The sequence below is a fragment of the Oncorhynchus keta genome, chromosome 16 (assembly GCF_023373465.1).
Source record: "Oncorhynchus keta strain PuntledgeMale-10-30-2019 chromosome 16, Oket_V2, whole genome shotgun sequence".
Lineage (NCBI taxonomy): Eukaryota > Metazoa > Chordata > Actinopteri > Salmoniformes > Salmonidae > Oncorhynchus > Oncorhynchus keta.
This window is the reverse complement of record NC_068436.1, coordinates 21,552,772-21,566,713: the sequence shown is the minus strand read 5'-3', so window position 1 is coordinate 21,566,713 and position 13,942 is coordinate 21,552,772. Positions and strand designations below refer to the sequence as shown.

At 41.4% G+C, this 13,942-nt stretch overlaps 1 protein-coding gene across 1 annotated transcript; it reads left to right on the top strand.

The window, feature by feature from the left end:
* The first annotated feature begins 4,204 nt into the window (after nucleotides 1–4,204).
* On the top strand, nucleotides 4,205–6,049 carry LOC118381781 (CD209 antigen-like). The gene is made up of 3 exons (XM_052465074.1): nucleotides 4,205–4,209; nucleotides 5,079–5,195; nucleotides 5,449–6,049. The coding sequence occupies exons 1-3, from the start codon at nucleotides 4,205–4,207 to the stop codon at nucleotides 5,975–5,977; spliced, it is 651 nt and encodes a 216-aa protein (XP_052321034.1). The 3' UTR covers nucleotides 5,978–6,049.
* The last annotated feature ends 7,893 nt before the right edge of the window (nucleotides 6,050–13,942 follow it).

Here is a 13,942-nt window from a genome sequence, read left to right as displayed (position 1 = left end):
ATCTCAGGCCCTCTCTGAGAAAGACAGAGACATCTCTGAGTAACTATTATGTCTGGTGTCCATGTCACAAAGGAGACAACAGTTGTTATTTGTGAGTTCACAGTCTTGCATTGAGCTACTGTTCATCCTGCTGCTGTTTTCAACATCATATCAGAGTCTCAGATTAAACCACTGCTTAAAGTGTAACAGGAAGTGGACCGCCTGAGTTTCAAAACCCTCTGAGACAGATGCAGACATATTGTACATTCTGATACATATCTCTGAGTAACTCTTCTCACTGAGACAGCAGACACATTGTACATTCTGATACATATCTCTGAGTAACTCTTCTCACTGAGACAGCAGACATATTGTACATTCTAATACATATCTCTGAGTAACTCTTCTCACTGAGACAGCAGACATTTATTATTATTTATTATTACATGAAAATAACTTTTCATGGCCATTGATGGTGTGTAAGGTGAAATGTGTTAAACTACTAAGAGTATGAAGCACAAAAACTAAACTAATATAAACTAAATATACAAACTAATCTAAACTAAATCTACACTGTGGTAAACTAAACTAATATAAACTATATATACAAACTAATCTACACTGTGTTAAACTAAACTAATCTAAACTAAATCTACACTGTGGTAAACTAAACGAATATAAACTATATATACAAACTAATCTACACTGTGTTAAACTAAACTAATATAAACTAAATATACAAACTAATCTACACTGTGGTAAACTAAACGAATATAAACTAAATATACAAACTAATCTTCACTGTGAGAAACAAACATGGTTCTCAGAAAATAAGTCTGTGGTCACATGGTGATGGTTAGTGTCGTACTATTGGTTAGACAGTTTCCCCTTTAATGAGGTTGACTGTTAATAAAACTGTTTCTGACATTAGACTGAGTCACACAGAGACTCCAGCTGTGCAGCGAACAGACACAAACCTACAACTGAGATAACAGAAGACTTTACAACAGTAGAAGATACAACAGTAGAAGTTACAACAGTAGAAGTTACAACAGTAGAAGATACAACAGTAGAAGATACAACAGTAGAAGATACAACAGTAGAAGATACAACAGTAGAAGATACAACAGTAGAAGATACAACAGTAGAAGATACAACAGTAGAAGATACAACAGTAGAAGATACAACAGTAGAAGTTACAACAGTAGAAGATACAACAGTAGAAGATACAACAGTAGAAGATACAACAGTAGAAGTTACAACAGAAAGTTACAACAGTAGAAATTACAACAGTAGAAACTACAAGAGTAGAAGTTACAACAGTAGAAATTACAACAGTAGAAACTACAAGAGTAGAAGTTACAAGAGTAGTAGACGAAGAACCTGATAAATAAATACCATGGATATTGATGATTGTATATATGCCAATCAAAGAACCATCATGTCCTGCAAGAAGGATGGAGTTGGTGATCAACGTTCAGGTAACAGCCGGTATTCATATAGGGTTTCTGAACTCCACTGAAAAAAACAGCATCAATTTCAAGCTGGTCCATGCTGGTCCGATGCATGCTGATCGAGCATGTTATGCTGGCCGTCCAGGCTTCATTGTGTTTTTGTCGTTGACCAGTCTTTGCTGTGTTTTGGAGATCAATTTCAAGTCACAATATGCCGGCTTGCAAAATGACGTTTAATTCCTAATCCAGACAGAGTCACAAAATCTATATTCAGAATGACAGCCAGTGTTAGAATTGATGAATGAATGAGACTATCTGAACCAGGCTTCCCCAACTGGTGGCCCTTCGGCCGATTTTTGGACCGCCGGTGGTTTTACTTGGCCCCTCAAGTTTTCTGAGCATTTTCATGAAATCAAGTGATTTTAATTTTGGAAATCTGTTTACCAAGTATTCCCACGCATGATAGACAAGCAATCAAATATAAATAACATTTATATTTAAAATTCTAATTTTGAATTGATTATGTTTTAGTGAAATATTATATATGTTTGGGCTTCTTATGGTCAATTTTGAGTCTACAAATGATTTTGAGAACAAACCGACACACGGCTGAATCTACTTGATGATCCCTGACCTAAACTATCTAAAAAATAAAAACATAAAAACATTTGACTAACGGGTGCAATAAGTCCTACTAACAGATTTGATTAGTTGACAGGCCCTGAAAGGTATTGGTACTACTAGGTGGAGCCAGTAGATCTGTCGGTTGGAGGCCTTTACACTGGTGATCGTGACCTCACTTCCTCATTCTAATGAAACATCTATTCCCGAGGAGAGAAAGGGAGGACGGGTTTGAAGGGGAGATCATGTTGGTGTCAGTTCTGTGATACCATTGGAAGGGTGACACCTGTGGGAGATGATTAACTCTTGATACTAGCCAGCTCGGATCCGGGATCGTGAATACAGCCTCAAGCTTATTACCATAACGCAACGTTAACTATTCATGAAAATCGCAAATGAAATGAAATAAATATGCTAGCTCTCAAGCTTAGCCTTTTGTTAACAACACTGTCATCTCAGATTTTCAAAATATGCTTTTCAACCATAGCAAAACAAGCATTTGTGTAACAGTATTGATAGCTAGTGTAGCATTTAGCGTAGCATTCAGCGGGCAACATTTTCACAAAAACAAGAAAAGCATTCAAATAAAATCATTTACTTTTGAAGAACTTCGGATGTTTTCAATGAGGAGACTTTCAGTTAGATAGCAAATGTTCAGTTTTTCCAAAAAGATGCTTTGTGTAGGAGAAATCACTCCGTTTTGTTCATCACTTTTGGCTACCAAAAAAAACGAAAATTCAGTCATCAAAACGCCAAACTTTTTTCCAAATTAACTCCATAATATCGACTGAAACATGGCAAACGTTGTTTAGAATCAATCCTCAAGGTGTTTTTCACATATCTTGTCAGGATTTGGCCAGGGTTGTTCCGGTTTTTGGTCACTAGATGCCCCCATTGTGCCTTTTGACCTTTTGTTTTCCCTTGATCCTCATTATTATTTGCACCTGTGCCTCGTTTCCCCTGATTGTATTTAAACCCTTTGTTTTCCTCTGTTCTTTGCTCTGTGTTTGTATGTTAGCACCCAGCCCTAGTACTCTGAGAACTCTTGTTGATCCCGGTGGACTCTCTTGTGGAATTCTGTTTTTTGTTCTTGTTTGTTTGTTTTTGAGTATCTTTTGAGGCTTTTTGTGCTTTACCTTCCACCTTGTGGATTTACCTTTTTGTTTTACCCTTTGTTCTTGTAGGATTCCTTTTGAGGTTATGGAGTTACATGTTTTCCTGAAGAACTTCACTTTTTACTTCATTAAATACACCGTCTCAAGTACGGCTGTGTCTGCCTCATCTTCTGGGTTCTGCCGACTATTCGTGGCTCAGTTGGTTAAGTGACTGTTTCTCACTCCGGAGACCCGGGTTCGTAACCGGGTCCTGACATATCTCTTCGATGATATATCGTTAGTGGAAGTCTGCTTGCTCCTCTGAATCACATGGAAGAATGCTTGCAGCTGAAGATTACGCACCAATTTCGACAAAGGACACCGGGCGGACTCCTGGTAAATGTAGTCTCTTATGGCCAATCTTCCAATGATATGCCTACAAATACGTCACGATGCTGCAGACACCTTGGGGAACTGCAGAAAGTGTAGGCTCGTTCCTGGCGCATTCACAGCCATATAAGGAGACAATGGAAAACAGCGCCTCGAAAATTTTGCTCACTTCCTGTTTGAAGTTTTATCTTGGTTTCGCCTGTAGCATCAGTTCTGTGGCACTCACAGATAATCTTTGCAGTTTTGGAAACGTCAGTGTTTTATTTCCAAAGCTGTCAATTATATGCGTAGTCAAGCATCTTTTCGTGACAAAATATCTTGTTTAAAACGGGAACGTTTTTATCCAAAAATGAAATACTGCCCCTAGAGTCTCAATAGGTTATAGAGGATGAGTGGGGTCAGAAGGGAGTGGGATGATCCAGTGTTGACGAGGTGGTAGGATGTGGCAGTAACAGAAGAGAAGAAGTTAGAGATGATCGCCAAAGCATTTATCCAAGTGCAAAGCTCTGTAAATTTGTCCGAGGGGGCAGAGGGGAGAGAGAGAACGAGAGAGGAGCATCCTGGAGTGCAGAACAGGAGGGAGGATGTAAATGATGAATGGACCATTTACCATGGTAGAGATGAAAAGGGCAATAGGTAAGACTGGGTTAACTTCACCTGGGAAAGATGAGGTGTGCTATGTTATGTTGGCCCGTCTTAGTAATGAGTTAGTAACATAGTTACTTAGTAACGATGGATAAGGTTTTGTTGTTGAACAACAGAGTTTAGAAGGAAACTACCTGGCAGCTGGAAGGAGGCAATAGGTACCAATCAGGAAGACAGGCCAACAAGCTATCTGTCACGCCCTGACCTTAGAGATCCTTCATTCTCTATTTTGGGTCTGGGTGTGACTAGGGTGGGCATTCTAGTTTCTTTATTTCTAGGTTGGCCTGGTATGGTTCCCAATCAGAGGCAGCTGTCTATCGTTGTCTTTGATTGGAGATCATACTTAGGCACCTTTTTCCCACCTGTTGGTTGTGGGATCTTGTTTTTGTATTGTTGCCTTTGAGCGTGACAAAGCTGCACATTCGTTTCTTTGTCCTTTATTGTTTTTGTGTCGGTTCTCATAAATAAAAATGATAAATTGGACAGTGTAGTTAGATGAACAAGAATTTAAGCTTTCTGCCAATATCAGATATGTCTATGTCCCGGGAAATGTTCTTGTTATTTACAACCTCATGCTAATCGCATTAGCCTACATTAGCTCAACCGTCCCGTGGAAGGGACACAGATCCCCAAAAAATGTCTTTAACGTCACACAACGAATGCTGGTCACCTGCAAAAACACAACAAAGGCTGGTCACCAGTGAAAACACAACGAAGGCTGGTCACCTGCCGATGCTGGTCAATGACGTTTTTCCACAGGGGCTGCAACTCAAGCAACAGAACATTTGAGGTACCAGAACTCAGTTGTTGTGTTGTGGGCCAAGTCAAGCTTGTCTATTTTACTCAGTGCTTGACAGAGCTACTCTACACAAATAAACACAAATACATGATACAGTTCTTATGACAATAATTTGTGCTTCAGTGTGGAAGAGAAGTTTCCTAGCTGCTGCAGTGTGTCTGGGGCTGCTGTGTGTTCTCCTATTGGCTGGGATCATAGGCCTGTTACTCTACCGTGAGTTTGATATGTTCTCACTCCAATGTTCTTAATAATCTGTGGTGTAATGAACAATGATTGGGGTCAATTCCATTTTCATTTCAGTCAAATCAGAAAGTAAACCAAATTCCAAATGTTCCCCATTGAAACATTGAAGAGAATTGTAATTGTAATTCCAGTGTACTTCCTGAATTGACTGGAATTGAAATGCAACTGACCCCAACCCTGGAGATGTCTGATTAACTTGGTCGTTGATTGTATTATTTCACAGAGAGAAACTTATTGAACAGTTACAACAACCTGACTGCAGAGAGAGACCAGCTACAGACCAGCTACAACAACCTGACTGCAGAGAGAGACCAGCTACAGACCAGCTACAACAACCTGACTGCAGAGAGAGACCAGCTACAGACCAGCTACAACAACCTGACCAAGAGAGAGACCAGCTACAGACCTGTAATAAATATGGCACATGTCCCCAAGACTGGATAAGGTCTTGCTGCAGTTGTTACTACATCTCCCCTGATGAGAAAACGTGGGAAGACAGCAGAAAGGACTGTCAGACGAGAGGAGCAAACCTGGTGATCATCAACAGCAGAGAGGAACAGGCTCTCATCAAAGCCTTCAACAAAAGAGCCTGGTTTGGTCTGACGGACATAGAAGTTGAGGGAACCTGGAGATGGGTGGACGGGACACCACTGACCACAAGTTACTGGACCAAAGGGGAGCCAAATGATTTGCAAGAAGACTGCGCTTTGGTTGATAACACTCAAAAAGGACCCAGTAGTGGCTTGGAATGATGTGCCATGTAACCACAAAAATGTTTGGATCTGTGAAAGGCAGCTGTGTTAAGTCTATCAATAACAGGTTGAGGTTGGGAATAACTTGGGGGGCTGGGGTTGGGGAGGGTTGGGAAGAGCTTGGGGGAGCTGGGGTTGGGGAGGGTTGGAAAGAGATTGGTGGGGCTTGGGGGTTGGGGAGGGCTGGGGTTGGGAAGAGCCTGGGGGCTAGGGTTGGGAAGAGCTTGGGCAGAGGGGTTGGGAAGAGCTTGGGGAGGCTGGGAAGAGCTTGGGATGGGGGGCTGGGGAGGGGTTGGGAAGAGCTTGGGGAGGGGGCTGGGGTTGGGAAGAGCTTGGGGAGGGCTGGGGGATTGAGAAGAGCTTGGGGAGGGCTGGGGTTGGGAAGAACTTGGGGAGGGATGGGGTTTGGGAAGAGCTTGGAGAGGGATGGGGTTTGGGAAGAGCTTGGGGAGGGCTGGGTTTGGGAGGGATATGAAGGGTTGCAGCAAACCTGACCAACTGATCTAATTGATCAGTTCATTGGGTTGAGGAAATCCAAAAACATGGTGGTTGGGAATTCCTACCTCTGGGCTAAGGTGAAGGCTGGGTTGAGATCCATGGGGTTGAGTGGTGATGATGGCTGGGTGGAGGCCAATGGTTATGTGAATGTTGGAGGGAAGGAGGGATCAATACCAGGGGTGATGGAGAGGGTGGATGCTGAGGTTGTTGGATTTGGTGGAGGCTGTGGTAAGACTGTGGAGGGCTGGGGTGGATACTAAGGGTGTTTGGTGGAGTGGAGGATGGGGAAGGCATTGGGGAGGGGTAGATTCTGAGTTCAGCTACATTCTACAGTAGGTTACTCTCCCATAAGTTGACTGTTCAGCTACTGTAGGTTACTCTCCCATGCTAGTGTAGGTTACTCTCCCATCCTACTTTAGGTTACTCTCCTATGCTACTGTAGGTGACTCTCCCATACTACTGTAGGTTACTATCCCATGCTACTGTAGGTTACTCTCCAATGCTAGTGGGTTACTCTCCCATGCTACTGTAGGTTACTGGCTCCCAGGCCTAATAGGTTATGTGAATGCTACTGTAGGGGACTCTCCCATGCTACTGGAGTTACTCTCCCATGCTACTGTAGGTTGTTCCCATGCTGGTGGAGGCTCTGGTAAGCTACTGTGGAGGTGGGGTGGATACTACTGTAGGTTTTCCCATGCTACTGGAGGTGGGACTCTCCCATGCTACTGTAGGGGTAGACTCTCCCATGCTACTGTAGGTTACTCTCCCATGCTACTAAGGTGACTCTCCCATGCTACTGTAGGTTACTCTCCCATGCTAGTGTAGGTTACTCTCCCATCCTACTTTAGGTTACTCTCCTATGCTACTGTAGGTGACTCTCCCATACTACTGTAGGTTACTATCCCATGCTACTGTAGGTTACTCTCCCATGCTACTGTAGGTTACTCGCCCATGCTACTGTAGGTTACTCTCCCATGCTACTGTAGGTTACTCGCCCATGCTACTGTAGGTTACTCTCCCTGCTACTGTAGGTTACTCTCCCATGCTACTGTAGGTTACTCGCCCATGCTACTGTAGGTTACTCTCCCTGCTACTGTAGGTTACTCTCCCATGCTACTGTAGGTTACTCTCCCATGCTACTGTAGGTTACTCTCCCATGCTACTGTAGGTTACTCTCCCATGCTACTGTAGGTTATCTCCCATGCTACTGTAGGTTACTCTCCCATGCTATCTGTAGGTTAAAGTCCCATGCTACTGTAGGTGACTCTCCCATGCTACTGTAGGTTACTGTCCCATTACTAATGTAGGTGACTCTCCTTTTGCTACTAGGTTACTCTCCCATGCACTGTAGGTTACTCTCCCATGCTACTGTAGGTTACTAACCCATGCTACTGTAGGTTACTCTCCCTTTGAGAAAGTGAATGTGCTACTGTAGGTTACTCTCCCATGCTACTGTAGGTTACTCTCCCATGCTACTGTAGGTTAATATCTCAATTGTATCATAATAACTATTGTCTGGTGTGGGATGTGCAGTTGCGTAGGTGCAGAGAATAAAATGTACTGTTGTAGATTGGAACAAACCATCTACGTAATGTTGATGTGTACGTTTTTAAATGTTATTATTACTCTTTTTTTTTTCAAGTTGTGTATGTTTCTGCTGTTTTAAGGAATATAACTTTCCAGGTGAAATGTATCTTTGGAGAAAGTGAAGTGTTTGTGGCTTTCACTTCAAAAAAATATAATATTTTGCTTGCTTGAAAACCGTGCTTACAAATGAATGGTGAATATAGCCTTTTGCTTATCCATGTGTTAATGTAGTCACTGTGGGTGTGAGGTAGCAGTAATAAAATGCTGTTTTATAACATATACTTAGCTTGTGTTTCTGTCGACTACCATTACCCATGTGTTAATGTAGTCACTGTGGGTGTGAGGTAGCAGTAATAAAATGCTGTTTTATAACATATACTTAGCTTGTGTTTCTGTCGACTACCATTACCCATGTTTATTCTTTGTCCTGTCTTCTAATACCGGTCCTCTTCACTTCCTGTCTTCTAATACCGGCCCTCTTCACTTCCTGTCTTCTAAGCACGGTCCTCTTCACTTCCTGTCTTCTATGACCGGTCCTCTTCACTTCCTGTCTTCTAACCGGTCCTCTTCACTTCCTGTCTTCTAAGCACGGGCCTCTTCACTTCCTGTCTTCTAAGCATGGTCCTCTTCACTTCCTGTTTTGAAGCACGGTCCTCTTCACTTAATTTCATGATTCTTAATTCAAGGTGAGTGTTCAGAGGAGACTGTGTGAATCAGGCCTGCGTGGTCAAATTGCTGCAAAGAAACCACTACTAAAAGACACCAATAAGAAGAACATACTTTTTGGGCCAAGAATCATGAGCAATGGACATTAGACTGGTGGAAATCTGTCCTTTGAGATTTTTGGTTCTAACCGCTGTGTTATTTTGAGATGCAGAGTAGGTGAATGGATGGTCTCTGCATGTATGGTTCCCACCATGAATTATGGAGGAGGAGGTGTGATGGAGTTGGGGTGCTTTGCTGGTGACACTGTCAGTGATTTATTAGGATTCAAGGCACAGTTAACCAGCATGTTTACCCCAGCATTCTGCAGCGATACAGCATCCCGTATGATTTGCGCTTAGTGGGACTATCATTTGTTTTTCAACAAGACAATGACTTAAAACACTTCCAGGCTCTTATAAAGGCTATTTGACCAGGAAGGAGAGTGATGGAGTTCTGCATTAGATGACCTGGCCTCCACAATCACCTGACCTCAACCCATTTGAGATGGTTTGTGATGAGTTGGACTGCAGAGTGAAGGAAAATCAGTCAACAAGTGCTCAGAATATGTGGGAACTCCTTCCAGACTGTTGGAAAAGCATTCCTCGTGAAGCTGGTTGAGAGAATGCCAAGAGTGTGCAAAGCTGTCATCTAGGCAAATGGTGGCTACTTTTGAAGAATCTCAAATATATTTTTAATTTGTTTAACACTTTTTTGGTTACTACATGATCCCATATGTGTTATTTCATCGTTTTGATGTCTTCACTATTATTCTACAATGTAGAAAATAGTACAAATAAAGCAAACCCTGGAATGAGTATGTGTGAACAAACGTTTGACTGCTACAGTATGATCTTACGCAAGGAATGTGATCAATATGTACAGAAAATATATATATATATATATATATATATATTATTTTGTCCTTCTATAGCTATATATATATATATATATATATATATTACTGTAATTATACACAATATTCAATTAGGAGAAAAAAAACTATAATTTCGACATTTTGAAACCCTAAAAGAGGAGACTGTGGATTCAGAAATATTCCATTTAAAGTAGTTTCCTCTCATTGTCCCTCCCCTGCGTGACGTCAGGACCGTTTCTACTCCGATGTATCTCACAGAAGTAAAAAAGGAAAGTCCAACTTGTACAAAATGAACAGCAACTGTTTGTTTTTGTTGTCTCAGCTGTCCATATATTGCTGCGGTTCTGATCCGGGTCTTAACTACGGGCTTATGAATGTTATATTACATTCAATGTCAATATTGTGAACCTATGTCATATACTTTTTTACCTCCTGTTTCAGGAAGTGATGTCACTGAGTACTGCCCCTTAATATAGGAACCTTCCAGCCCCACCTGGTCCTATATTCAACCTAAAGGTTGAAGCGCTGTTATAATAAATCCCCTGGGATCATGAGGAGCAGTGTGCTGTGTTTTCCTTCCAGCCCCACCTGGTCCTATATTCAACCTAAAGGTTGAAGCGCTGTTATAATAAATCCCCTGGGATCATGAGGAGCAGTGTGCTGTGTTTTCCTTCCAGCCCCACCTGGTCCTATATTCAACCTAAAGGTTGAAGCGCTGTTATAATAAATCCCCTGGGATCATGAGGAGCAGTGTGCTGTGTTTTCCTTCCAGCCCCACCTGGTCCTATATTCAACCTAAAGGTTGAAGCGCTGTTATAATAAATCCCCTGGGATCATGAGGAGCAGTGTGCTGTGTTTTCCTTCCAGCCCCACCTGGTCCTATATTCAACCTAAAGGTTGAAGCGCTGTTATAATAAATCCCTGGGATCTGGGATCATGAGGAGCAGTGTGCTGTGTTTTCCTTCCAGCCCCACCTGGTCCTATATTCAACCTAAAGGTTGAAGCGCTGTTATAATAAATCCCCTGGGATCATGAGGAGCAGTGTGCTGTGTTTTCCTTCCTGTTTTCCATGAGTTTTGCCTACAACTCCAGCACCTGAGGAAAGTACCTGGATGTGCGTAGTGATCTTCAGCTTTTGTTTAAGCGGTGGCGCCACCTACTGGCCTCTGTCATCAACACTTTTCTTCCAGTGGGTGAGGCGGTTCAGGGAGTGCCATTTGTTGGCTGGAATGGAACCGTTTGTATTGCCTCAAATATATAGTATCGTACATGAAATCAAATGGTAAAATGTAGGCTATTTCGGAGCATACTCAATATATCACCCGTCCTTCTGTAGCTCAGTTGGTAGAGCATGGCGCTTGTAACGCCAGGGTAGTGGGTTCGATTCCCGGGACCACCCATACGTAGAATGTATGCACACATGACTGTAAGTCGCTTTGGATAAAAGCGTCTGCTAAATGGCATATATATTTATATTTGATATTTTATCATGAATCTACTTAAACTGTACATGATTAGATGTTGGCCTATCACTTGTGTGTCATCGGCAAAATATTGTAAATGGATGTGGTTGTATTGTTTATAAATGAGCAAATAAATTAAATTAAAATCTCAACAAATGTATGTTATTTATAGAAACAACAAAAACAGCTTGCGGCCTCTGGCTGGCTGTGGTTCGCTGGAAGGAGGAGGAGCCTAATTTGAGATGAGAGAAATTCATGGCTGTTGTCTTTCAAATTGACTCGTAGCTAAATGGCTTGTCTAGGCCTTACAGCTGTCCTCTGAGCGGACGCTAAACGCCAGAGATGCAAAAGTGGTCCCCCGAGTGCCTATAGCAGTCCTCTGAATGGGGGTTATTGTTTGCTATCTGGGAAAATACATTCTCTGTATTTAATATACCCCTACTAATACATTGACTTGTGTTTCAAAATATACTTTTTAAAACATTTCAAATTTAAAAGTTAACAAAAATAAATAAATACAAAAATAAGGAAGCCTATTTTTAACCCTTAAATAGCTAAATGAACCAGCATGAACCAGATCAGCAATCTCAATACTGAGCGAGTTAGCTGCTGAGCTTTAAAGCTAATAGCAATCCATATAGGTTTAACAAGCAAGTGTTAGCGCCGTTAGCTTAGCATTAGCGTGTTTAGTCTCTCTCTAAACAACTTGTTCATAAATCACACTTGGGTGGAGAGATGTCAAGGCCTTTCCAACATAAATGAGGTAGAAAATAAACCAAAATATTATTTTAGATGAGCTATACATCAAAAAGTTTAAAACATATTATTAGCAGATGCCATTCTGTCTGTTATTCTACTGGTTAGCCTAGCCGCTAACCCATTCATCGCTAATGGTGAGATCACTAACAGTTTTCACTCGATCAATATACACATTTAAACATTACAAGATAGATCATGTAATTGTGGACACTTCATACCTGGTAAACAGGGGAGACAGTAGGAAAAGTTAAGTTGTCACATGCTATTAAGTTGTCTTCCTCTGGTGTTAGACGGGAGATGCAACCACTGCACTCACCCCCTAACAGCGCCCCCTGCTGGCTGCAACAGCCATAAACAATTCCAAATGGAAACCTTTGGAGAACTCCCTCAAAATAGTATTACAGACCCTACGACCTGGGATTTACTAAGATTGCAACAGACACTATGTATTATGGTCTTCAGACCCTACAGTATTATAGACACTACCTGGGATTTACTAGACACTAGATTTACTATTCTAGAAGAACCCCTTACAGTAGACACTATGTCCTGGGATTTACTATGGTCTATGTAGAAGAACCCCTACAGTATTATAGACACTATGACCTGGGATTTACTATGGTCTATGTAGAAGAACCCCTTACAGTATTATAGACACTATGTCCTGGGATTTACTATGGTCTATGTAGAAGAACCCCTTACAGTATTATAGACACTATGTCCTGGGATTTACTATGGTCTATGTAGAAGAACCCCTTACAGTATTATAGACACTATGACCTGGGATTTACTATGGTCTATGTAGAAGAACCCCTTACAGTATTATAGACACTATGTCCTGGGATTTACTATGGTCTATGTAGAAGAACCCCTTACAGTATTATAGACACTACTGGGATTTACTATGGTCTATTAGAACCCCTTACAGTATTATAGACACTATGTCCTGGGATTTACTATGGTCTATGTAGAAGAACCCCTTACAGTATTATAGACACTATGACCTGGGATTTACTATGATCTATGTAGAAGAACCCCTTACAGTATTATAGACACTATGTCCTGGGATTTACTATGGTCTATGTAGAAGAACCCCTTACAGTATTATAGACACTATGATTTACCTGGGATTTACTATGGTCTATGTAGAAGAACCCCTTACAGTATTATAGACACTATGTCCTGGGATTTACTATGGTCTAGAAGAACCCTTACAGTATTATAGACACTAACCTGGGATTTACTATGGTCCCCTTACAGTATTATAGACACTATGTACCTGGGATTTACTATATGGTCTATGTAGAAGAACCCCTTACAGTATTATCCTGGGATTTACTAAGTCTATGTAGAAGAACCCCTTACAGTATTATAGACTATGACCTGGGATTTACTATGTGGGCTTGTCTATGTAGAAGAACCCCTTACAGTATTATAGACACTATGCAAAAGTCTATGAACCCCTTTCCTTTAGACTCTTGTGTGGCTTGTGAGTCTAGAGGCAAAACATGTTAGATGTTTGAGTCTCCTCGGTCGCTGTTAATAGCTTGTTGCTCAAACCTTTCGGATTCTACAGGTTTTTTTGTTGTTGTGTAAAAGACCCCATCAATCACACAGGCTAATGGTTTTGTGTAAAATACCATGTTTATCACACAGACTAATGGCTATGTGTAAAAGACCCCATTAATCACATAGCTTAACTTCTTATGGCTGGGGGGCAGTATTGAGTAGCTTGGATGAATAAGTTGTCCAAACTAAACGGCCTGCTCCCCAGTCTCAGATGCTAATATATGCATATTATTATTAGTTGTGGATAGAAAACACTCTAAAGTTTCCATAACTGTCAACATATGGTCTGTGAGTATAACAGAAGTGATATTGCAGGCGAAACCCTGAGGAAAATCAAACCAGGAAGAGGCTTCTATTTTGAAAACGTCATGTTCCATAGCCTCCCTTTTCTCCATTTGACATGGATATCAACCAGATTCCTTTTCCCATCGCTTCCTCAAGGTGTCAACAGTCTTTAGACATAGTTTCAGGCTTTAATTTTGAAAAATGAGCGAGAAAGATAACATCGTG